Source organism: Poeciliopsis prolifica, unplaced genomic scaffold (genome assembly GCF_027474105.1).
Source record: "Poeciliopsis prolifica strain line A6 unplaced genomic scaffold, Auburn_PproV2 SCAFFOLD030, whole genome shotgun sequence".
Classification (NCBI taxonomy): domain Eukaryota; kingdom Metazoa; phylum Chordata; class Actinopteri; order Cyprinodontiformes; family Poeciliidae; genus Poeciliopsis; species Poeciliopsis prolifica.
Genome location: NW_026562405.1, coordinates 5,000,823 through 5,026,191, shown reverse-complemented (window position 1 = coordinate 5,026,191; position 25,369 = coordinate 5,000,823). Strand labels below are relative to the sequence as shown.

Below are 25,369 nucleotides of genomic sequence, written 5' to 3'. Positions count from 1 at the left end.
GGGCAGGAAAGATCTCCAGTAACAGTCAATCTTGCAATGAATCTGAGTAGGCCTCTGACTAAAGATCATTGCTGCTCGACAGCTTCATTCAAACAGTTCAGTTTCTGGGCAGCAGATTTGATACAACAGAGAAATATGTCCTGGATGATGACATCAGTTGTTGGTAAACACTGCTAATCCACTACATTTGCTTTTGCTGCTCTTCTTTAGTCTTTGCATGGTTGGATGATTAGAATGCCCGGGAGAGAGATGTTGGAGTAGGGGATAAGATGATGTTTTCAACTTTTGTTATTTTCTACTAGACTGTGATTTAGGGTCTTAGTTCAGGTATAATTTGAACTTTTGAGATTTTAAACAGCTAAATGTTCTTTTACTCCCAATTGCAAAATACATTGTAGCCACATTTACGCTTTGTAATTATTATTTTCATTATTTATCTGCATTATAGTCCTATATTTATTTAAAAAGTTGTGTTAATAATATGTATCCAACGTGTCAATAAAGAAATAAACATTCAAATTAAGAATGAAAAAAAGATTTAACCGAACTACCCAAATGAAAAAAATGTTAGCATGAATCCATCATGGCGTCTTTGTGTTTCTCTGCAGGGAAACACAAAGATAGGGACTTTCATTTCGTCTTTCATTTCATCCCAATCAACTCGCACAGCAACCAGAGACTTCAGCAGTTTATTCTGAGTTATAATATAAGGACATTATTTCCCATTTACAATTCATGGTAGAAGTATTTGAAGAAAAACAAGTATAGTTTCCCTTCCACAGCGCAGTCGTGCCACTTTGTGCTGGTTTATGGCATAAATTCCCAATTTAACATTGTGTTTTTGTGACAAAGTGTAGCTGCTTTTTCAAAAGGAGTTTAGGAAACATCAAAATGAAGATTAACAGGTTTGAGCTGAATGTGTCAATCTGAACCAGGGCTGGGCATTATGGCTTAAAAATAAATTCAGTTTGTTTTATACCAGATCTGATTTTAATCTATTTTTTCTTAATTAATTACACAGGAAAGAAAGTATTTCTATTTTGTTTCAATCATCCCTTCTGTGAGTTGAATGATGAAGTGTTAGGGCCAAGTTAGCACAACAATAGCAAAATAAAAATGCAATTTTATCAGAAAACATCTTATAATGAAGAGGAAAAAAACTTGTTTTAATGAGAAAAAAACTCGGACAGTTTTCAGACTCGGACATGAGCTGCTCAGATTGTGAAAATAATTTCATGTTAATGTGTTAAAATATTATTTAACACAATTAATTACTACCTTATTTTGCCTTATTTTGACTGCATGTTTAGAAAACTGTCAAGTATCGTAATGATAATAATTTAAAAAAAATATCATAGCCTGACCCTAAAATTTTGTAATAGAGCTGTAAAACATGCAATATGGCCGCCCTGACATCACTCTGAACTATGGAAACCCAAAGATCACATTGGTAAGAAAAAAATCTAGACTTTCCAAAAATTTTAACTTCAAAATCCAATTAACTGATAACGACAATTTATTGCCCAGCACTAATCTGGACTTCACAGAGCAACAACAGTAGGCCTCACTGGCAATAATAATAATAATAATGATCTAATTGTAAACTATTAACATCTTAAATCTTTCCTTTTAATTCTGTCCAGAAGTGAAGACAGTAACTCAGTCTGCTGGATGCTTGAGAAGTAAAATGATCTTCATAGTGCTTTTAATTAAAAATGAGCGCTGAATATCAGCGCTGACAATGAAATAAATGCAGAATGAACTGAACCACAACAACTTCAGGAGTCTATAACGTCCAACAGATCTCTGGGGTAGCAGCGGCTCACAAAGGCAACTTCGTGTTCAACTGCAGGAGGAAGTTAAAGCATCTTAATGAAAAGGTCAGAGGTCACGAGTTCCATAGGAGGTCGCAAACCAGCGCGATGTGGTCGGAGGGGTGAGCCACGCTGGGCAGAGCCTTGTGGGTGGTGACCTCCTGGTGGCTGGGCAGAGGAATCACCTGCTCCACCTGCAGGGGAAAAATCATCAGGTCAGATTCAGGTGATGGCAAAAATAATTATCATGAAACAAGGAAAATCATGAAGCTACCTGCATGCTCTGTGGCTGGATGAAGATGTAGTCCAGGCAGCCATGAAATCCTCCCACGTAGTTGGTGTAGGCCGGCTGCCCGCAGGCGCTCTGCAGCGGCGGGAAGGTGGAGCTCAGCGCCATGCAGCAGGACTCCTCTGGACCCGAGCTGCTCCAGTCGGCGTGCTGCGGAGGAACCGCCGCCTCGCTGAGCAGCTGGATCACACCTGGAGACGCGATATCAACAACAAACCAGCAGATCAGTTCTGCTTCTGGTGACCAGACATGGAGCGATCTGGCCTCTGAACTGTTACCTGAGTCTGGAGTGGAGTTGAGGTCACCACAGAAGATCAGAGGAGCTCCAGGTGCAACGTCAGCGATCACCTGGCTCAGGTGCTGCAGAGCCACGCCCATCTGGACCAGGCGAACATTCCCACCTTCAGCATGACATGAGGTTCAGTTTAAAGACCTGTCACTGCGTCACTGCTACATAAAATCCAATTAATCATCAAAATAATCAATAATCAACTCAAATAAAGGTTACCTTTTGGGTGCCAGTACAGGTGAGTGTTGGCCACACACACCTTCCTCTCTGGGTTGGCGAGGTCTTCGAGCACGGAGACCTGCAGAGGAAATCAACGCTGACTGAAACCGGCCAGCAGCCACAGCCATGACCTCACATCCAGTCCCTCCAGGAAACTGCAATCACAGCTACTGACGAATTTTCACTCATCATTCACAAATTTAGATTGAACTGACATTTTCAGCAGTCATTAGGCAGCGTAGAGCGATGTTTAGAGTAATGCATGACTGAAACTCACTACCACACAACATTAAAGTACTGCTGAGGCCTGGCGCAATAAATCAATAATCTCCATTTTGTAATTTATTGTTTTTCTCTTCAGTCTTTTGTTTGATGCTTTGAGGTGAATTAATCCTTCTTATGAAAAACAATTTTGTTTACAGAGATGTCATATTTCATTTTATTTGTTTTATTAATTTATTGTGGATATTTAAAATGTCGTCCAATATTAAATGTTCATCAGAATTGACAGTGTTCTTTTATTATTATATCATTACCATTATATTTCTTGAAAATGGTCTCAAACAACAATATTATTGTTTATTACAGCCAGTTTCTAGCTGTACCTGCAGTGATGTGGACCTCTGCAGGATCCTGTCCTTCAGGTCGCTGCTGGCAGAGAGCTTCTCCAGCAGCTCAGAGTGTAAGGGGTCAGAGGTCAGGGCCTCGCTCAGCATAATGTCATGATGGCTGAGCAGGCGAAACTTTGACCTGAAACACAGCAGGATGTTATTAGCATGCAGCTCAGCAGGGGGCAGCAGTGAGAACAACCAGACTGAACACAAACAGCTTCTAATGCCTCCATTATCAATAACTCAGTGTTAGAAATCCATTTTATAGATTGATCAAATCTATAAAATGGAGTTTTTGAAGATTTAAATTTTGCAAGATTTGCATTTTTTCCTCCAATCTGCTCCTTGTGCTTCCATAGTTCAGAGTGATGTCATCACGCTTTGGGCGGCCATCTTGTTCAACAGCTGTCGTTCACAGCCTCTATTTATTTAAACAAGTCAGCTGTACAACTAAATGTAACAACCAGGCTACGATTTATTTTAGTTTTATTTACAAGAATAAAGTTACAGTATGGCAAGAATGCAATTGTACGACAATAATGTTGAAATAATGCGAGAATAAGGTGTAATATTATGAGTAAAGTAGTTAATTTATAAGATTTTATTCAATTTAAATGAGGATTATTGAGTGTCTTTTGAAGTTACACTTTACATCTTACAGATAGTACTTAATAGAAATATTTAATCTTTAAACATCAAATTATTATCAGTAGCAGGACTTTGAAACAATTTTGTTATTATTATTAAAATCAAATCTGGTCTGAAAATCTCTGATGTTATGTTATTCTTATAAAATATCAACCAGTCCTACTTCTGGCCCAGTTGGATGTTTAATAAAAATCAAAAGATAAACTGGTCTGAGAATTTTTCCACATGGATCCAGAGAAGAAATACTGAAACTAACCAAATGCATAAAAAATTACAGTTTCTTCTGGACTAACCTGCGGTAGAACGTAGCCAGACCTTCGTGCTGCTTCTCTTTGAGCCTGAAAACGCCGTCCAGCCCGAAAGCATCCAGCGCCGGAGTCAGACTGTCCACAAACACGCCTGAAGAGGCCAGAACATCAAGACTTAACATCTATTAAAACTTTATATTGAAGCTGTTAATATCAAGGTTTTGGTCAACTGTTTGTAACTGCAAAGATTATTTTTTACACTCACTAAAGTCAATGCAAAAATATCTAAATTGTGATATTTTCATATCAAAAGCTTCAATCTGGATAAATAAGCAACATTTTTGTGTTTAGTAAATTCTCCTCTTCTAGTATTGAATTAAAAGTGGACTAAATACTTGGGGATTTTAATGTTTAATGAACTGGTGAATCTTCAGTTTCTGAGCTGCAGTCACCTTTATCCACTTCCTGCAGGCAGATGATGTCAGCGTTGTAGCCCGCCAGCTCCTTCTTGACCAGGTTCTGCCGGTAGTCCAGCTGCAGGGCGTAGGGGGCGCAGTACGGGTACAGCACCGTCTTGGACAGATCCGTCTGGGCGTAGACGTCGGCCAGGATGTTGTAGGACACCACCCTGAGCGCCGGCCACGCCGCGGGCCTCAGCGTGTACGCGTGGCGGTTGTCGAACGTGCACACGCCCGGCCCCGCCTCCACAGTTGCTACAGAGACCAGTTCTTTGGCCTGGCCGGTGCGGCTGCCGTCTTTGGGAGTGCAGCGCAGCTTGAGCCTGCAGCCGATGTCCTGATTGGACGGGACGAGGACTCGCTCGCATCCGACCTGCGTCCATCCGCCTTCCGGAGCCGGAGAATCTTTAGGACTGAAGTTAGAAACAACCATGAGGGACTGAAGAAGATTCAACAACAACAACACAGACGGTCTAGTCAAAGCATCTGCAACCTTTACAAACTAAAGAGCCAGCTAAGTAAAACTAGCTTAGAGTCACAAATGTTACATGATCATTTGGAACAAAAGACTTCTTTTAATTTTTGATAAATATCTAATATAGAAAATGTGTTCTTGCAATTTGAGGAACAACCTTTTCTCGTTTTAGGTTTTAAATCTAATAAAGATGCAAATTTTCAGCAATAAAATGTGTGGACTTACTTTTTCTTCTAAGGGATGAAGATATCTGTAAAAAATGCTAATAGAAATACTTAAAAGTTTATGTATCTTTTAGGAATGTAGATAAAAAAAATGTGTGCAGATATTGAAATCCAATATTAATACTGTCAAAAACAAATATTTACTCATGTTATCTATATTTCACTACTGTTTTGACAGCGTATGGGGGAAAGAAAACACCAGAAAATTATTTAAAAAATAATTATAAAAGTAAATTGCTCATATCAACTCAGTTTTATTTATTGGACTGATACAGATAAGTAAAAAAACGACTAATGATGGTCGATAAGATGCTGGTGTTGAGGTATCATGCCCTGTTAAACATTCATTATTGATTTTTGAAAGAAAAGTTTTCAATATTGCTTGAAAATGATTTCAAATCAACATTAATGTTTACTGCAATAACTTCTGGGGCAATTTATCGTCCAACAAAATTTGTTATTGTGACAGGCTTAAACTTTTCTACCTGCTCAACTATAAACTACATTTTTATGAAACTTGCATATTGTATAACATCTGAAACATAAAAGAGCTTCAGGCTGTTTCCTTATGAAAATAAAATCAGAACTTTATTCTATTCATTGGCCAAATAGTTACAATTTTGACTTGTGGTCTGCAGCCAAACAAAATCATTTCAAGGGCCAAAAGTGGACCCTTTGGACGACCTCTGACCCCTTTAATGAATGAATGAAAGCGAATGGACACAATCTTTTGAACCATGATGTTGTGAAATAAATAACGATAACCCACAGTTACCTAGTATTTGTTGAGTTTTCTTTGAACCACATAAACTCGCAGTCCTGCAGGTCCCCAAACTCCACCTGCAGCTTGGGGCAGACTGGAAAGCCTGCCATGAGGGACACTGGGAGCTCAGCTGTGGTGACAGTGGGAGCATTCCTCTGAACACTGTATTTCACTTCCCCCACCTGCAGCACAGCTCCGTCCTGCCAGGCCTCGCGGTTCGGCAGCGTGTCGGGAACCTCGTCTCCCTGGAAGAACAGTTTCACCACGGCGGTGTCCGCAGCCTCGCTCGGCTGCTGATCCCGCTTCTTCTTTGACTTCTTCGCCTTTGCCTGGTTCTTGGCGATGGTGTTTGAGATCCGAGTCAGGACCTTCCCCAGCGCCTCGTCCTGGTCCCGGAGCATGTGTTTTTGACTGTCCTCCAGGCAGAAGGAGATGGTCAGCTTCGGCTCCCCGGGAAGGCAGCGCACCACGGCCGCCTCCATCCGACCGAGAAGGCGGCTGGTTCCGCTAAAGGTACGCGGAGAGGAAGCGAGGAGGCAGCGGGGGAGCAGAACACGGGCAGCGGACAGGTGCTTCAACATGAAGCCCTCGGAGGATGGAGGAGGAAATAACCCCAAATATCAGCAGCAGAAGAAGAATGAACCGACAAAAATAATGAAAGCTAGCAAGTTAGCCCGACGCTAAACACCCAATAAAATGAGCAATTTAAATTAACCTCCACTACAGCGTTTAAATCGCAAACACATAATAGGTTCCTAAGGCAAAAATGCGCATATAGAGACAAGCTTTAATACTAGCAAAAGACGGCATTTAAAAACTTAACGCGCTACTTCTTCTGTATGTCAGTGTTGTTTTCAGATAGCGCCATTCGTCCAATAGCGCCTCCCCTGGCCAAAAGTATAATAACACATGGCAATAATAGATTTTATGACATATTCTCGCATTAAATTAGACTGAAACAGATATGCAAGTATTTAATGTTATAACGTGACATTCATGGTGATAAGATTAAGTGATTAAAAATTAGAATAATGCAATTGTTTATTAGATTAAAAACTTAGACATAAGTTTTTTTAAATCGTAGTTATGAATACTTAATTGATTTGAGGTTTTGGGAAGTAACTGGAACTGAAATTAAATATGTCTTGGTTTCTAATATTTTCTTGGTATTTTTCTACTTTCCAGGCCTGGATTTGAGGATCCCAGTTTTATAATATTGGCAGTAATTATAGTTTTAGCTCGGCTGAATGAAGACGAGTGAAGAAAACTCAGTGAAGTGAATCTGAGACCGATGGTCCTTTTTTGAACAAAAATTAACAAACTTCTCCAGAAAAATCCATCCTGGTGTGAGAAGCCTGGATTACGGAAGGAGGAACTTTCTCAGCGAACGTCTTTGGAAATGATGGAAAACGCTTCAGATGGACCAATTCTGACTTTTGCTTTTACTTAAAGAAAAAACTGGAGAATTAGATGTTTATATCAGTCTTGTTTCCATTTCTCTTTAGTTCAGAAGTAATTAGTGTTCCTAGTTATTCTGTTCTTAGTCTTTGCCTCTGTAGTTTTAAATTTTGTTTCTTTAGTCTGGTTATTCTTTAGTGCTAGATTTATTTTTCAGTCCTCTGCACGCTCCCTCACCCCGTCTCTCTACTCAGTTGGACTTTCTCCCCTCACACCTGAGATCAGTTCAGTTCAGAAATCAACCTCCCAAAACTCAAGTTTTGGATTTCATCATTATTTTCATTAAATCCAATTCTCTGTCTGTCTCTCTGCATTTGGATCCTACAACTTCACCAACCTACATTTTTCATACAGCTAATACGAATATGTCAGAGGCTTACATATGAATGTAATTTCCAACAACTTAAACCCAATGGATCCAGATGTTATCTGTGAATATTAACTCAGAAATAAAGTTTATGGGTTTTGTGTCATGAAAAACACAAAGGACTGAAGAATTGAACTCAAATCTCAGAGTTTCAATTAAAGTATACAATCAAAATAAGTAAAATTATCGTGTTAAAAAACAAACAAACTAAGGTTTTACACCCAGAAACTGAGATCAATTTATCATAAACATTTCAGCAGCTTCACAGCATCTGGGGAGAAGATGTTTCTCATCCGGGGGACAGTCCATGTTCAGGGTTGTTGGGGACATGCAGGTCTCCGTCCCTCCATTAACTGGTTCATATTCCAGAAATGTTCCTGCTTCTCTGGCAGGAAGTCAGTCTGCTCTCCACCAATCAGCTGTAGAAGCACTTCCTCATGTTGGAGACCGACCCGTCCTTTCTGCCACCTGGTGTTGGAGATCCAAAGGTATGTGAGCCTGGTGGCCATCTCCACTGCTGTGCTACAGATGTTGAGAATGAATCTAGAAAGTCGACTTGGTGATGAAATCCATCACTGCAGCTGCTTCCTCTGAGAGGTTACCGTGTCAGTGGGCCGAGGACACAACCCTGTGGATTCTCAGTGTTCAGGATGACGGATAAAGATGTCCAGTGGGTCAAGAAGTCCAACATCCAGTTACAGAGTCAAGAACCAGAACTTCAGTTTCAGTCTGATTAATAAGGTTTCATTTTGACTTTTTGTTCTTCATGCTGAAGCTTCTGTTTGATCACTGAGATCTTCATTGGTAAGAGTTTTATTTTATACAAAGTGCTGATGTATGGAAACATCTTGTCAGTGAAGGTGTGTGTGAAGGTGTGTATGTGTGTGTTAGTATCCAGATCAGAGAACGACAGCTTTCCTTCGTCCCAGTCCAGATTCACTCTGATCCTCTGGAGTTTCTTCTGGACTGAGAGAAACATGGGAGGGCGTGGAGGAGACCAAGTTTTGTATTCACCATTAATAAACAACATGACCAACAATCCAGACGCTATCTTCCCCTTCCTCTGGACAGACTCTGCTATCACACCAAGTTCCCAGTCTTTACCATCTCCAACATCAACATCCCAGCTGTGGCTCCCTGAGTTAAAACCCTCAGAGCTCAGGACCGACCAATCACGATCAAACCTCTCTGGATTACCAGGAAGCTGCTGTCTCTCTCTTGGAGTCAAACTGGTCAGATCTTCAGACAGGAAGAGGATTGGATGAGCCGTGTTTGGGTCCAGAACCAGAGGAGTGTAGGTCACCATGTCCTTCATGTTGCTCCAGATGTTGAAGGCCAGGTTGCCCAGATGTTTGGCCTGGTCTATCAGAGCTCCTGAGGGCAGCTGTGGATCCTCCAGCAGGGGGCAGCGCTGGACTCTTTCCACTGCAGCCTTGTAGTTGTGCAGGAATGAGACGTCTTCAGCTCTCAGCTCCTCCTCTGTGGCTCTGACTGTGTCTGAAAGAGCTGCTATCTCTCTGCTCAGAGCCTCCATCTTCTCCTCCATCATCCCTCTCTTCTGCTCCTCTTCCTCCCTCAGTGCAGCCAGCCTGGCCTCCTCTTCCTCTGCTAGAAACTGATGAAGCTTCTTAAACTGCTCAACAATCTGCCTCTCTGTGTGTCGGGCCTGGACCTTCAGGTGTTCTGCTGTCTGATCAAACTCCTCCTGAACTTTCTTCCTGAGCTCCAGCTTCTTCTTTAAAGGCTCCAGAGATGTTTTCAGATTCTCTCTGTGATCCTGAGCAGCTTCATCAATAGGCCTGAATCTGTGGTTGGTGTGTTTCTTTGAATCTCTGCAGACGAGACAAACTGGCTGCTGATGGTTCAGACAGAAGAGTTTGAGTTTCTCAGAATGCAGACTGCAGAGATCCTCTAAAACTCGCTGCTGTAAGAAAGTCTCACACAGGTTCTTCAGAACCAGATTTAAAGGTGGATCAGACCTTGAAGATCTCCTCTTACAAACTGGACACTCTCTTGCTGGTTTCTCTCTCCACCAGTTCTCCAGACATTCCTTACAGAAGCTGTGGCTGCATGTCAGAACAAGCGGATCCTTAAAGACGTCCTGACAGACGGGACAGCAGAGATCCTCCTCTAACCTGGAAGCCATTTTGTCTCTGAGTGAAACTGAAAACACAGAAGGTCCAGTCAGTCACGGCTCCCTCCGTCCTCTACTAACGTCCCTCAAAGTGACTCTGAGTCTTCTTGGTCCAACTCACCTTCAGTGTGAGCAGCTGGAAGCAGCAGAGTTGGAGGTTTCCTTTTCTCTCCTGCAGCTGGACTCACTCACAGGAAGCTGCTAGTTTGGTCTGAAGGTGAATCTGATTGTCTCTCTGCAGGATCCAAAGTTCACAAACTGTTTCCTGCTTGATTTCAGGTAGAACCGGTTAGGGCAGAGCTTAAACCTGTCAAACTTGCTGCCTCATACATACAGTAACTGATGTGTTTTCATTCCAAAGTAAAACTGTCATAAACATTCATCTCTGCTCAGATCATAAAGCCCCTCAAATTTATACTAACCATCTGGTTTCACATTGATGCTTTTGAGCTGTATGTGGGAAGCAGGAGTATCCAGAAACACCACAAAATGCAGACAGGAAACCCCCGACATGCTGTTTTCTGCTATTGTTAAAGGGAAACCTAAACAATTAGTTGTTACAACTAACATTTGGAAAAGCAAATTTGAGAAAGATTTTTTTCTTTTCTCATTAATATTTTTATTAAATGTGTTACAAAGGTAATTAATAAAACAATTTCCTTAAAAATGAAGTCCTGGGCAGAAAGCTCGTCACTGCCCGGGTCATCACAGCTCCGTCTCTGTCCTAGGAACGTTCTCATCGTCCTATATCACGTTCTTCTCGGTGGAGCCGTCTTGGCAGCAGCGGTCCAGCTGCTCTGGGCTCTGAGGGAAGTAGATGTCAGGCTTTTGGTCGTCGTCGTGCTCGATGTGTTTCAGGTGGACGACCATGTGCAGGGCGTAGGCCAGAACCAGCAGCAGGATCAGGGAGGTGATGAGGCCCATCAGGATGGCCGGGGTCAGGACGGTGGTGCAGTCGCTGGCAGGAGAAAACCTCCCTGCACTGATGTTGAATGCTTGGATCTAAACACATCAATACCCGTTTATTAAACTTGATTTAATTCAGTTTAAGAGACAAATAATGGACCGATTGCAGATCATTGTTTAGAGACAGAAATTTTGCACATCCATGGATTGCTGGAGGGAAAAAAGGCAATTCTTTTACTGGCCGTTCGTAGCCAGTAACACATGAGTGAAGTTGGCCCTCCACCTTCTTCAAATCAGACAATTGGTATCAAACGTTTGCACAAACCAGCACAAACAGTCGCGTTTTGTCTGATTTGAAGAAGGCCGTCTTCACTGACGGCTACATGCAGCCACAGACTTTAACTTTAACTGATGATAATTCAACAGCAAAACACACTGAAACATTTCCCATTCAAAGAACAGAACTAAGTCTTTAGGCTTGATGTTTATTTGTGTGATTATTAGTAAGTCACTGCGGTAGATTAGCCACGGCTGCTTAAGCTAACATAGCCAGTATGCAGTGGAAGCTAATTAGCTAAAGCTGCTCTACTGACGATCTGTCAGGGTTGGTTTTAGGTCTTTGCATTTTTAAACATACACTTTGTTGCTCTTTGTAAATTAAACTGGGTGGGAAAACGCGGATCGATGGGACACCTTTTTGAAACCCACTCTGGAGCGCCCTCTGGTGGATATTTTATTTTAGCTCGCAGTAAACATGGCTGATTTTCAAAGTTCATTAGCTGATAATATGAATGTATATTTCATTTGACATGACCAAAGTTCAAGGCCAAAGTTCAAGGCCTTGAAGTCAGAGGCCAAAATTCAGTAAACAAGTGAAAATAAAGAGAAGTTTGGTCATTAAAGCTTCGTTATCTTGCTGTCGAGGTGGTGAAAAATTAAAAGACAGCACAGTAAAGAACATCAGGGCCTCAAACACCAGGAGATATTCAGCACAGTAATCATGAGCCTGCAGTCAGGTAAAGCAGATGACATGGAGAACAAGGATAATGAAAGCAATACAGACACAAGTTCTGCAGCAATAAAAGCACAAACTAATCATCGCTGGAGCTTTTTGCCCTCCTGCAGATAGATGGGATACTGGAAACATTATTTGGTACCTGGAAGTCGATGAAGGTGATGGCCCAGCGCTGTGCATGCTCAGTGCTCGGCAGCAACAGACCACTGTATCTCTGCAGGCTGCTGACATGGAGGCAGCGGTAGGAGGAGGAGGCCGGAGCATAAACATCTGTAGCGTTGAAGACAACCTCCTCAGAAGTGTTGTATGAAACAGAGACCCGGTCCACGGAGAACCACCACTGACCCGAGGACTCGTAAAATGTGTTGGAGAGCTGAAATCTGGAGAAAGAAAACGGTATTTAGACTAACCAAACCCCATCATGGGTTATCTTACTGCAACACTCACTGGAACCACAGAGAGCAGCAAGATATCCTATATGGAAGGCAAAAGAAGGGGTTTTATAAAAAATAAAAAGTACAAATACAAATTATATCCTTATTGAAAGCTGCTGAGTTACAGAAAGCAGGAACCAGGAGGCTGCTGACTAGCATATATCCAGTCTTAATGTCAATAATGCAATCTAATATAACTGCATAAACCCCGCCCTCTGGTGGCTGAGTATGGACATGACAGCTCTTTGCCAATCAAATCACATTATCTTCACTGATCTGCATGTCCAAATCTGTCTTTTCTCACTGGAAGCGTTTCTTGGTGCTTCAATTTTTAATCAGTGGATTTATAACTAAATTATAAATTAAAAAGAGGAGAAAAGAAAATGAATTATTTCTTTTGTGTGCGTATTCTGATGAAATATTGAGAATAAGAGAAGCTCTTTCTCAGAGCGTCTAACAATCTTACAGGATTCAATTGTATCTTTTTTAAGTTTTCTGTACAGAAATGTCTGTTTCAGAAAAGAATAGACAGAAAGATTCTCTATTCTCCTTCCGCTGTGAAATGAAGGCATAACTACAGAAAAATGAAAGGCTAATGCAGATATACAAACTGGACTCATTAGGTGTTATTGAAACAACAAAATAATAGAAACCTGTGTTTCTGAGAAGGCACTACATGATTGTATGTGTTTACCACATTATGTACAATACTATTGAATTATTCTTCTACTGACTGACAGATTTTTACAAGATCCTTCGTAACATTTCTGTGACGTTAGCTAAAAACAGTGCATGTTGCAAATGTGATGAAAATCCGACTAAAACAGTTACTTTTTATTTCAAGTTAATTAGACTGAACTGAAAGTAAAACAAAAAGCACTCCAACTGTGCATTTATGCAACAGGGTCATTAGAGTTTTTCAGTTTGCAATTTTTAGTTTGCAAATAGTCACTGATTTGTAGCTTATTGAGCTGGAAAAATGTCACATTACAGATGGAGAAAGTTTTGAAACGATTTGTCATTTTGTTGTTTTTAACATCAGACTTCCACAGCAGATTAAAACTAATAATATGTTATTATTTAGTGATTATCAGACAGACTAACCTGATTGATAAGCCTTTCAAATCCTCCACATCTCCAAACCTCATGACCAGCCTGAAGAAGACACACAGACACGAGTTAAAGAAAAAAGTTTGATCAGATATTTTTATTTTTTACAAAAATGCTATTTTTATAGTGAAAAAACAAGATAATAGAAGTAAAAGTTGAAAATACACCTGTTTAGAGTTGCTTTCATACCATAATCACTGCAACATGGACCAATATATTTTATGTTTATTGATGATTTGATGAAACTTTCATAAAAATTTGAAAGTTTCTCAAATTTTTATGATGATTTTATGATTTTATGTGCTGTACAAATAAACTGGATTGATTTTTGACTTTTGGTTAGCCTTTAGATTATTATCAACAGTAGATTTGAAATGATGTCGTGCTGGTGTGTTTGCATTAGATTTGTGAACATACGTGGCTTTGTCCTGCTGACAGAGCGACTCCCTCGTGTCGACGAGCTTCTGAGGAGAGAAGGCGAGCTCTGTCAGGTCCACGGGTCTCTGCTTCTCAAAGCGCAGAGAAAGTTTCCTCGCCTGGAACAAAATACACGGCTCCCCTTTGGACAACACCTGCAGCATGGAAACAGCAAGAACATTAAAAAATCCTCAGTCTGTGAGGGGAAAAGGTTTTATTATTAATGTCACCTTGAGAGGAGAGAAAGGAAGAGCAGCTGCTGCTGTTTGGAGCAACTTCCTCTGTGAAGCACGAGGATCCTGCAGGAGACAGAGTTGGATAGTAACTAGTTACATTTACTCAGTTACATTTTTGAAAAAAAAAATACTTTGAGGAGTATTTTTACTACTCTTTGAGTAATTTTATTATGAAGTATCTTTACTCTTATTTGAGTGAAATGAAACATCCTCCAGACACAAACCTGCAGTTTCTCTTAAAGTTTCAAAGTTTCATATTGAAAGAAAAAATATTTTCCCTGATTTTGTTTTTTCTGTTGTTTATGTGAATTATTGACATTCTGGTCCTCAAAATACCCAAATTTTCATTTAACTTTATATTTTGATCCCTCTGATTATGTAATTTTTAAATATTAAATCATTGATAATTTGACTCTGCACTTGAATAAACTTTTTTCCAAATACTTTTTATTTTTATTTAAATGAAAATCTGTTGAAGTAGTGCTACTTTTATCCACCTCTGATGTAATTATGGATTTATTGAGTGTATTACTGGATTAAATTGACTCTTTTCTTTTTTATAAAGTTAAGTTATGATGATACATGTTGTGAATCGGCGTCTTATAATTAAACTGAACTAATTGTTGCTGCTAAACTCACCTCCGGTTCCCCTGTGAAAAACAAATATTCTTCATTTCTCATCGTTGGTTTGCTTCCTTCATCTAGATAAGAAAAAAAAAACACTCAAATTTCACAAAAATTAGTTGACAAAAAATAAAATAGTTGCACATTTCCTACAGATTTACACCTTTATTCATTTGATTCTGTTTAAATGTTCAGATGGATAACTTACCTCTGACTACAGACGCTGAGCTGCAAACAGAAATCACAGGAGAATTACGTTTTGTTATGATTTCTGCATAATATTCTCTACTAATGAGTTATTTTAGACACTTTGACTTCATCTTATTCCAGTTTTTTACATTGAAACTTGTCTTTAATCTTAATGTTTCTGGTTAAAATTAATCAGCAAATATTAAATGCAGTGATAACTTTTTTCAACACTTGACAAAGTTAGTCTGATGTAATATTTTGTCATCTTTTAATTGACTTTAAGCAAATCATCATAACTAAGAGGATTAAAAACATTTCAAGCATTCATCTCTGCAATGTTTCATTTAGTGATAGAAAAAAATCGACTTTTGCATAATATCCTAATTTATTGAATGAGTCTGTAAACGCAGTGCTATGAGAAGTTTTTACGATCCTGATGGTTCAGGTTTCCTTGTTCTGCTTTCTGTCTGTTTGAAAATCTCTCTGGACTTTGTCAGGAAATCATATCATTGCTTTGTTTTTATTTTTAGTGACCTTACAGTGATCCATAGCGATGATCAGAGTGGGGCAGTGGGTTCTTCTATGAGGCAGATTTGGTGAAAGAAAAGTGACATTTGCCTCCAGTTTAACCTGTGAAGAGAGCATGTGGTGGCCTGTGACCCGGCTGGCGACCCGGCTGCGACCCGCTGGATTAAAACCAACACTTGGTGACCAGCCCGGCCCAGGGAAAGATGTGCTGCTGCCGCTGAGTGGAGCGGCTCTGACCCACTTTCCAAACAAATGCCTAAAGTAGAAAATAATGGACGGGAATCTGATACCTAAATCAGCTTAACGCGAAACAGGAGATCTGATTAATCTCTTAGTTTCCTCTCTTTCAAACTGGCACAATCTGAAATCAGGGATTCAAGCAGCATCAACGTTTGTCCCGTTTCTGATTTCATGAACAAAATAATAATAACTCTGATCTCAGAGCTGCTTTCAGGTTCTGCTGAACTGATTAATGTCTGAAAACGACACAAAACTATGAGCTCCTCGTTATTTCTCACATTTCTGGCATATAATTTATAACTCTACAGCTGTTATAGTGGCAGCTTAAACTATTTAGCAAATCAGACTTATCTTCACTGAAAAGGTGAAACTTAGAGTTGAATTAACTCTAACTTTTTTGGAAAAAATGCTTTTAGGAACATTTTTACTATGCTGTACTTTTTACTTTCACTTGAGTAATATTATTATAAAGTATCTCTACTTTTACTTGAGTAAAATTTCTGGATTTTCTACCCACTGAATCAAAAACAAACATGTTTTAAACAGAAACTTAAATATGTTGAAACTAAAAAAGTTGCAAAATAAACAATTTATTTTATGGTTTGTGTCCATTTAACGTTGCTGTGAATCAAACTGATTTACCAAGTTGAAACTGGATCACATTTAAGTTGGAATTTACTCCAAGATCCGACTTATAACATCGGGACACAAACAGCAATAACCAATAATCTCTGTTCCAATATTAAGACGGCTTCAGCTAATCAATTCCTCCATCTTTCCAACTGCATACAAAACTAAATATGGTTTATATTGTCAGAGGATGAACGGATGAATTATGTCTCAGTCAGAAAAATAGACAGACAATAGAGCGGTGAAATCCAGGCTGATTGACCAAATCCCTGCAACCAAAACAAGATTTATCTCATCTTGTGTTGTGCGCCGGTCAGGGCAGCAGCCAGCAGACTGAGGGCCTGCAGCGATTATATAATGATGCAATTAATGGGTTTCTGCAGATTATACGGAAAGAAAGTGGCTTCCTTCCAGTGGGGGATTTCACGCCGTCTTAATCCTTAAAGTAACATCTATGAAGCATCTGCTTGTGATGAGTCAGCAGAAATAAAGTGACGTTTTCATCCTGGTTTCAGGGGTCATCAGACCAAAACACGGTTTGTTACATGCAAACATGTTAATTAACTTGGTTAAACTTAGAACGGTTTGCAACTAAAAACTTCTTGAACACTTGTTCCCTCGTTTCCCTGATCACCTCCCTGTGTGTTTAATCTGTTTCCCTGCCGGGTTTCAGTCGTCAGTCTTGTCTGTTGTCATTAGTTTCACATCAGCTCCAGGGTCAGAGGCATTACCGTTACTCACCTGAACTGACTGGATTTTTATGAATCGTTTCTTCATCAAACCATCATTATTTCGCCATAATATGGGTCCAGTTTCATCCTCACCTCTCAACAAAACTCATGACACCAACTGAGCAACTGATCAAATTATCAATCATTTAATACTTAATCCGAGGGACCAAAATGTAAAGTTTGGTGGAAATTTTGGTATTTTAAGGACCAAAATGGCAATAATTCAAATAAGTAACAAAAAATAACTGAATCAGGCAAAATAAATGTTTCCAAATCCGTTTTTTCAATAAAAAAGAGTTTGAATGACTTTAAAAGCTTTTCCTCCCATCCTGGTCCAGACGGTTCTCAGCCATCAAACTAAAGTCGGTCAGGCATCATTTCATCTCTCATAAGAGTTTAAAACATCATGATGTCACATGTATTCTTGCATTAATCTTTGGGTCGCTGGTTTTGTCAGTAAAGTGGGCCGGATGACCCAAATGTAGACAAAGACGGCGAGTTAAAGAGAAATAAGCTTATAGGCCTGTTGGTGAAAAGCAAGCAGGCGGCTAAGAGGCAGGAGGAACAAAGAGGATTATGCAAACAAGAAACAGGATCAAATATGTGTCAGTGAGAGCCGATGCAGAATAATGCACACACAGGCTCAGGTCTCTTTAAACCTGAGATAAGTGGAGTCCAAACTCCATAAGGTGAAAACAGAAACACAAAAATAACTTCAACATTTCTACTCCTAAATCATTTGTCATAATAAAGTAAATTATTAAAAGCAGTGGTTAATTTCTGCAGCTGCTTTGGACTTTCATGATGAAAGATGTGGAAAAGGTTAGAGGAGGCTGAAACAAAGCAGCACATTGTTTAATGTCACTGTTTCTGTCAGTTTATGGTGAGTTTTTCATAGAAACAAATCTCCCTTCGATAGCAGAAAGCCTTTAAAATTAGAAACATTAATAGAAATATTGTTTTTTACTGTTTTATCATCATGAAATTCAGCAAATTCAGCAAATTAATGCACAATACAGCCTGTTGGGTCGCTTGTCTTTACCTGAAAAGCTCTGGAGATGAACTGCACAAAAACAAAAAGCCACCAAATGCTGATCAGGTTAAAAGTTTGAAGAGAAAAAGCGAAACATCCAAGAAGAAGAAAAGAGTCAAAGCTGCTGTGATAAGGAGCTTTTTGCATCTCTTCATGTCAATATCTGTTAAAAGCTCATTTATTTTTCCTAGATTCTGAATAGTTCTTATAAATCTTAACTCTTCTCTGTTTTATTACATCTTTCATAGTTTTGTTGTTTTCTCGGTTCAATGATGGAACCAGAAAACAAACAAACTGATAAAACTCAGGTTGAATTACAGTTTCAACCATTTAGTCCTTCCGTTGCATGATGGGAAATTTTTCATTTCTTTCAACATATAAATCAGTTTTTAAAGTTAACTAATTATGATTTTTTAAAAGTATGTTTTTCTGAATTTATAAATTACATCACAAATAAAATAGATAAACTGACCAGTTTACCTTTTCGACTGCAGGATTATTTTTGGGAGATTCTGTGATGCCACAAACTGAAAGCTAAAAGTTTAGCCGATGGATTTTCAAAGTAACTGAAGAAATTTGTTTTTTTTGGAGGTGAAAGGTCACATCTGCTGTGCTGGTCTGCGCTACATTTAGGTAAATGTGAGAAACAGAATATAAAAAACACAACATGTTTAATAGTTTAAATGTTCACTGGCTGCAGTACTCAGGGTAGCAATGGATTATTAATACATGGAAAAAAGCTTCCAGCTTCAAAAAGCTTTCAAAACAGAAAGATTATTGCAAAATAATAAACACAATTTGGCACTAAATATCTAACTAAGTATTGTTTCAAGTGTCAACAGTTCAGACATTTTCATGATCCTCTGCAGGATTTATTATTCATTTTTTCCTTAAATGATGTTCTCACAACAGAAAAACAGTACAAATAAATAATGGATGTAAGTTATTATGCAATAATTAAATGAAACGTCATTGTTTGTTTAAAATAATCAGGTAAACAAAAGACGAGGTTTTCAGAACATCCATTTAAAGCTGATTTAGAGGATTTCAGAATCAGTTTGAACTGTTGGGGTCCTGTTTGTCAAATATCAAATTAGATCCATAAGCATTAGTTCAGTGGGCATGACCGTTCCTCTTCATACCTTATAACATTCAGTTTTATGGAGAAATTGCTTAATGCTTTCAAAAATGTAACAAAAGACAGAAATGTTTCTCATTACCAGCTGGATGTTGAAACCATTAGAAAACTCAGCAAATTAATGCACAGTACAGCCTGTTGGGTCGCTTGTCTTTACCTGCAAATACAAATTCTTGTTTTTGTCAGCCAAAAACAATTTAAAGATTACATGCAGCCCTATTTTATCTCAAATAAAGTAGTGATAAAAACATGCTTTAAATTAAATATATGCAATTAGAGCAGAGAAGCGACCAGCAAATCCATAAGTGAAGGTGCCAAGAATCAAAGATCAGAGACTCTTGAGGTTTAGAAACCTCAGTGTTGCTTGTTTCTGTGTGACGTACCTGCTGGCAGGTTGCTGGTGGAATGAGGCAGATGAATGCAGATGGAGGACGAGGAAGCAGAAATGTTTCCACAGAGAAGCCATTGCTGTTCTGACCAGAGAATGATGCCAGTAAACATTCCCTTTCCATCCCAGCTCAACCTAATCTACTTAAATCAGCCCATCGCCTGTAAGCCCCAGTGATGGACTCAGGATTCAGCCAATCAGGACAGACCAGGGCAGGTGGAGGGTTAACCCTCTGGTTAACCAGGTATGGTCCCACATTTGGTCAATTTCATCCCAGCAGATACATTACTGAGGATTAAAACTAATCCAGAAAAATATTTTCTTCACCAGAAAATATACACAAGGAATCTAAAAATAAAAATTAATTTTTAATTTTTAAACTCTAGCATTAATTACCAGCAGTCAGGTCATCATAATCTGTGACTAATGTGATCTTTGCTTTTTTAGAGTTAAATATTATTTCAAGCGAGATGTGACTGTAATGGCAGAAAAATGAAAAAACATTCAGAACCACCAGAGAACTGAATCATTTCTTCATCGTTTACCGATTAATTAAACGGCCACAGTTAATTTATTTAACGACAGCGATCCTCTGTTTGCTGCAGCGGTCCTCAGTTTTGCAATTTTTTTATTTCTTATAAAAAAATAATCCTAATTGTCAAATATTTATACAATCATTGTAAACGCGGACATAATGGCTGCATTAGACATCAGAACCAGGACGGTTCGGCTGTTTCGATCTTGTTTAAAACAATCTTTTTGATTTTAAAACTTCCTGTAGCTGAATCTCGATATGATTTCTTCACAAAGCGGTTTCACCGTTCATGAGCGAATCGTCCACGTGACGTCAAACAACGCGTGTTTGACGTGAATATTTGGATGAAATCTTCCGATTTTAAACTATAACCATAAGACTAGGAAACGTGACGTATAGCGTGAGAACGTGAGACTATGACGCGGGCAGCTTTCATGCCTATGACGTGTGAACGGACGTCATTTACTTCCGGGTGTTTATTGCTCTTTCTTTTCCTCTTGCCATCACTTTGCACCAGTTTGACGCAGAACCTGAACCAGTTTGTGTTATTCCTGCGAGTTTTGCAGAAAACTTTAAGCTTATCCTGAAATCAGAGAAGATTTCTACCATGTCCAGCAGACAAAGTTCCCTTTCCGAGGAGTCCTGCACCGTCCAAATCCTGACAGCGATGGTTGACAATTTTCTCAGCAACCTGACCTCGGACGAGATTTTCCGTTTGGTAACCGGAGACCCAGATCACATCACAATTCGTGTTCTGGGCAATACTTTGGACGATATTGTGGAGCTCTTTCAAACTGCCGTTCTCTGTAACCTCCAAATGGAAAACATCACCGCTGAATCTGTAGAAGAGGTTGTGGGCAACAAAGTCCCAGAAGCAATCGCAAAAGCACTCGGTATCGAAGGAGATTACCGGACCGAGCACACCGAGAATGTGAATAAGCTACTCACCAAACATGTGATGGACAGAGTCCTTCCCAATTTAGACTCTGATGACTCTGCAGTCAAGCAAGTCATCGAAAATGTGGCTCCCGAAACAACCTTAATGATAAGGGATCTGGTTAAGTTGTGGGGCTCCAGAGAGCAATCCAACGAAGTACCTGTCGTCTGCCCAGTTCAGCCAAAATCTAAGGTCAAAGGTCTTAAAGGGAAGCTCAAGAGGTTTTTCACCAAATTCACTGGCAAATGTTTATTTAAGGTCACGCCAAAGAAGAAGTCATCGTTGTGTGTGCGTTTTTTCAGAGGCCTGGCGAAAGCCATGTGCATACCATGTAAACACACAGAGACAACATGTGAGAACTACATCCAGGTTGTGGAGAGTCCAGTCTGCCAAGAAGACGCCACCTTGGAAGCAACTGGAACGCCTGATGCATCAGCGGTTGAGGAACCCTGCAGAGATTATGCAGCATTTGAAGAATTGTCAGGTTCTGGTTTAAAATCTCCAGAGGAGATGATGACTCCTGCTGAGCCTGATTTAGGAGAACATGTTCCAGTGCCCTCAGAAATCCCTGAGACTTATTCTGAGCCTGAATCAGACTCTGTCTCTGAGGTTACATTCATCTTAGATTCAGGCTCAGCTGAACATGTTCCAGTGTCCATCAGTAAAGTGGAGACAATCCAGAGAAAGACTCCAGAGGAAGCTGTGCTCCCAACTATCAGGAACCGTCCACTGAAGACGTTCTGTTTGATTAGATATATTTTCAAAGCAATGGGGAGGGTTTTTATGTTTATTTGGGTTGTTGGGGTTTTTTGCCTTTATTTGAGACAAGAAAGTTGTTTGTGAGAGAGGGGGAAGGCATGTTAGGCCTTGTTGCCACACAAAAGGTTCCTCCGGCTGCTCCGGTTTCCCCCAAATATTAATCTGCATGAAGTATGTTTGAATTGTATTTGACTTTGAAAATGGAAACATGTCCAATTGACCTAGTGTATATAAATCCATATACTGACCTAGTGTAAAGAAATCCATAAAAAAAAATAAAAATCCCTTCTCACCCACCGCGGGTGGTTCTTATCCTCTGAGCTCGGGTCCTCTACCAGAGGCCTGGGAGCTTGAGGGTCCTGCGCATAATGCGCAGGATATATATATGGATCAATGGCTACAACAGAGCCCAGGAACTATATATATTATATATATATATATATATATATATATATATATATATATATATATAATATATATATATATATATATATATACACACACATATATGTGTGCGTGCATGCATGTGTGTGTGTGTGTGTGTGTGGTGTGTGTGTGTGTGTGTGTGTGTGGTGTGTGTGTGTTTGTGTGTGTATGTATGTATGTTTGTGGGTGTGTAATGTGCCCATCATACATCAATATCATATATCATTTCTATAAAATTCCTATTTAAACAATAGAATAATAATATTCCTATTCTTTAGAATTATATTCTAAAGAATATATTCTTTAATTCTAAAGAATATATTCTTTATATATTCTTTTCTATTCTATAAATAGAATAGAATAGAATAGAATACAATATTCCCATTATATTCTATGGCTATGAATATTCATATTCTATTCCTTTTCTATCTTGTTAGAAATATTTATGTATGCTGACATGTACTAGTCCAATTCAAAAATACTTTAAAAAGACATTTCCTTGTAAAGTAACCATGACAGCTGTTTGAATAAAGTTTCCAATAATAATAATTTAAAAAGCGTGAAGGTTTATTTAGTATTTAGCGAGTTACGATTGATTAAATGCGCTGATCCTTCATTATGCCTGCCAAACACATAACGCCCACTACTGGACAAATACAAAAAATTGGTTGCTAATAATTCAAAAATTGCATTAATTAGTTTAATAAATAATTTTAGATTTTTAGGTCCCTTCTATGTAATGACATTCTAGGCTTACTACGACAACTACATCTTTTTAAAATAAATTTCCTCTGTCTTATGAACTATACTTATTTATCTCAACAAGAGCTTTAAAGAAAAATTGCACAAATACAACATATTACAACCTTTAGGGGGTAAATAAAAGATTATTTTGAAATGTATTAAACTACTTAGTTTTACTCAGGCACTCTATAGTCACATGCAGATGGGGTCCTCGGACTACACATTGCCGCGGTGCATGCTGGGTTCTTCCTTTCCAATCCCTGACTCGCTTCTGCAATCATGGGTAAGGCTCAGTTTTTATAAAAAACACTCAGTTTGTGTCTCGGTTGTACCAATTTTTCATATCGACGTTGTACGCGAGCGTCTTCTGCTGTGTTTCTTATGCATTTAATTCAGTAAAATGCTGAAGTGAATGAGAAAAAAGAGGTTTATGCGGCGGCGTCTGTCCGCAACGTGGAGCGGCCATAATGTAGCTCCGCTGCTAGTAGCTGGTCGGCAGTTTGATCTTAATGCTGATTAATTTTAACGTTAATATTACTAACAAAGTGAAATTAGACTAACCAGATGAATCAAAAGTTTTTAAATGGATCGTTTATGGAAAGTTAATATTTTGGAGATTCCGGTAAAAACAGTTTTCAGTGTTGAATAATCCGTGTAGTTTTTAACTTGTTGAAGCTATTTTCTGAAATTCATGTAGCCGTAAACATGTTTTTGGTTTGACTCGTAATGACTCGTCTTCTGATCTCGGACTCTAGTGACCTGAACTAAATTAGTAAGACAAACTTTGAGATGTTTCTGTCCAAAGCAGCAGATATTGCAGCCCAACATTTAATCCCCCATGTTTGTGTCAAAAATACAGATTGGCATAATGAATTACGTTAATATCTGTTTGCATTAAAACTTGACCCAAAATCACAAACATTGACAGTTTTTGAACAACTTAGAAATTTGTGGTGCTAAAAATATAAATTTGTATTCTGGCTTCTTAAGTTTATTTTGTAATAAAGCCTTGGACTAGGAAAGCATGTATTACTTATTAAATGTGCTTTTTTTGTGCCAATTTTGGCATTATTGGTATTTAAAAACAACAACTTGGTTTGTTTCTAATGCACAAGTAAATTAGTCATCCTAAAGGTTTAGAGTAGTGCTGATGGGCAATAAAAGATGGATGCATGATGTTGATGGTTTTGAGTGGGTCGGATAATGACAGAACGGATGCCAGAGGTGAAAGCAAAGTAATACAATGTATCTTTCTCTTTAGGAAAGTGTCGTGGTCTGCGTACCGCCAGGAAGCTCCGCAATCACCGGCGTGAGCAGAAATGGCATGACAAACAGTACAAGAAGGCTCACCTGGGGACGGCCCTGAAGGCCAACCCCTTCGGAGGAGCCTCTCACGCCAAGGGCATCGTCCTGGAGAAAGTGTGAGTACAGCCAGACGAGATTAACAACTGACAGACACTCTTAGGCTGGTAGAGGAGGCTTGTTTCATTCTCCAGGAGGTAAATGTTGCTGTCACAAAGGAAATTCAACTCTGTACCTGATGCTTCGTATAATAAAAGCTCTATGGAAAACTTAATTTTGGAACGTCCTTTTGCCTTATGAATAATTAAAAATAGAGACGGTCACTGCTCATCCTCTGATTCATTTGTTTTTTCAGCTGATGAGAGTTTTGTGTTTTTGTGCAGCGGTGTCGAGGCCAAGCAGCCCAACTCTGCCATCAGGAAGTGTGTGAGAGTCCAGCTCATCAAGAACGGCAAGAAGATCACAGCCTTCGTCCCCAATGACGGTTGTCTCAACTTCATCGAGGTAAACGGCTTCAATGTGTGCAGTGAGACAAAATGTTCAGGTTTTCACTTTCCATTCCTAAGTGGAAGCTTTAAATGTGTGGATTTATTTTTAATATGTTTGTTTGTTGTTGAGTTCTGCCGTCTCTAACTTCCTCCCTGTGGTTCTGGTTCTGCAGGAGAACGACGAGGTTCTGGTGGCCGGTTTCGGTCGTAAGGGTCATGCCGTGGGAGACATCCCTGGAGTTCGTTTCAAGGTCGTCAAAGTGGCCAACGTGTCTCTGCTGGCGCTTTACAAAGGCAAGAAGGAGAGACCCAGGTCATAAACGGTGGAGACAGAAACTGAAATAAACATCTTTTCAATTACAGTTTCCTTGTTTTGGTCTTGTTTTTTCTGGCTACAATCATCACAATAAAACATTATTTTTGACACATTTTATAAGTAAAACATTTGCTGTGCTCTTCAAATGTGATTGTTTTGTTTGTTTTACTGGCAAAGCATGTTGATTTAAAAAATGTCAGCTTCTGTTGCACACTGTCCATTGGGAGGACAGTTTTCTGTTTGCAA

The 25,369-nt window shown here is 39.2% G+C and overlaps 4 protein-coding genes across 4 annotated transcripts; 1 reads left to right on the top strand and 3 right to left on the bottom strand.

The window, feature by feature from the left end:
* Positions 1-675: 675 nt before the first annotated feature.
* On the bottom strand, positions 676-6,890 carry pde12 (phosphodiesterase 12). Its single transcript, XM_055050465.1, has 8 exons — positions 6,051-6,890; positions 4,571-4,989; positions 4,164-4,269; positions 3,217-3,361; positions 2,612-2,690; positions 2,382-2,504; positions 2,089-2,294; positions 676-2,008 (listed from the first exon to the last, which is right to left on the bottom strand). The coding sequence occupies exons 1-8, from the start codon at positions 6,617-6,619 to the stop codon at positions 1,889-1,891; spliced, it is 1,767 nt and encodes a 588-aa protein (XP_054906440.1). The 5' UTR covers positions 6,620-6,890; the 3' UTR covers positions 676-1,888.
* Positions 6,891-7,893: 1,003 nt separating this feature from the next.
* Positions 7,894-10,291, bottom strand: LOC129372700 (nuclear factor 7, ovary-like). The gene is made up of 2 exons (XM_055050156.1): positions 10,119-10,291; positions 7,894-10,026 (listed from the first exon to the last, which is right to left on the bottom strand). The coding sequence occupies exon 2, from the start codon at positions 10,007-10,009 to the stop codon at positions 8,597-8,599; it is 1,413 nt and encodes a 470-aa protein (XP_054906131.1). The 5' UTR covers positions 10,010-10,026; positions 10,119-10,291; the 3' UTR covers positions 7,894-8,596.
* Positions 10,292-10,602: 311 nt separating this feature from the next.
* atp6ap1la (ATPase H+ transporting accessory protein 1 like a) lies at positions 10,603-19,738 on the bottom strand. Its single transcript, XM_055050166.1, has 8 exons — positions 19,612-19,738; positions 14,948-14,967; positions 14,755-14,816; positions 14,110-14,178; positions 13,880-14,034; positions 13,457-13,507; positions 12,061-12,298; positions 10,603-10,999 (listed from the first exon to the last, which is right to left on the bottom strand). Exons 1-8 carry the CDS (start codon positions 19,692-19,694, stop codon positions 10,742-10,744), a joined length of 936 nt encoding a protein of 311 aa, XP_054906141.1. The 5' UTR covers positions 19,695-19,738; the 3' UTR covers positions 10,603-10,741.
* A 3,469-nt stretch (positions 19,739-23,207) lies between these two features.
* Positions 23,208-25,169, top strand: rps23 (ribosomal protein S23). The gene is made up of 4 exons (XM_055050180.1): positions 23,208-23,300; positions 24,279-24,438; positions 24,703-24,823; positions 24,981-25,169. The coding sequence occupies exons 1-4, from the start codon at positions 23,297-23,299 to the stop codon at positions 25,125-25,127; spliced, it is 432 nt and encodes a 143-aa protein (XP_054906155.1). The 5' UTR covers positions 23,208-23,296; the 3' UTR covers positions 25,128-25,169.
* The last annotated feature ends 200 nt before the right edge of the window (positions 25,170-25,369 follow it).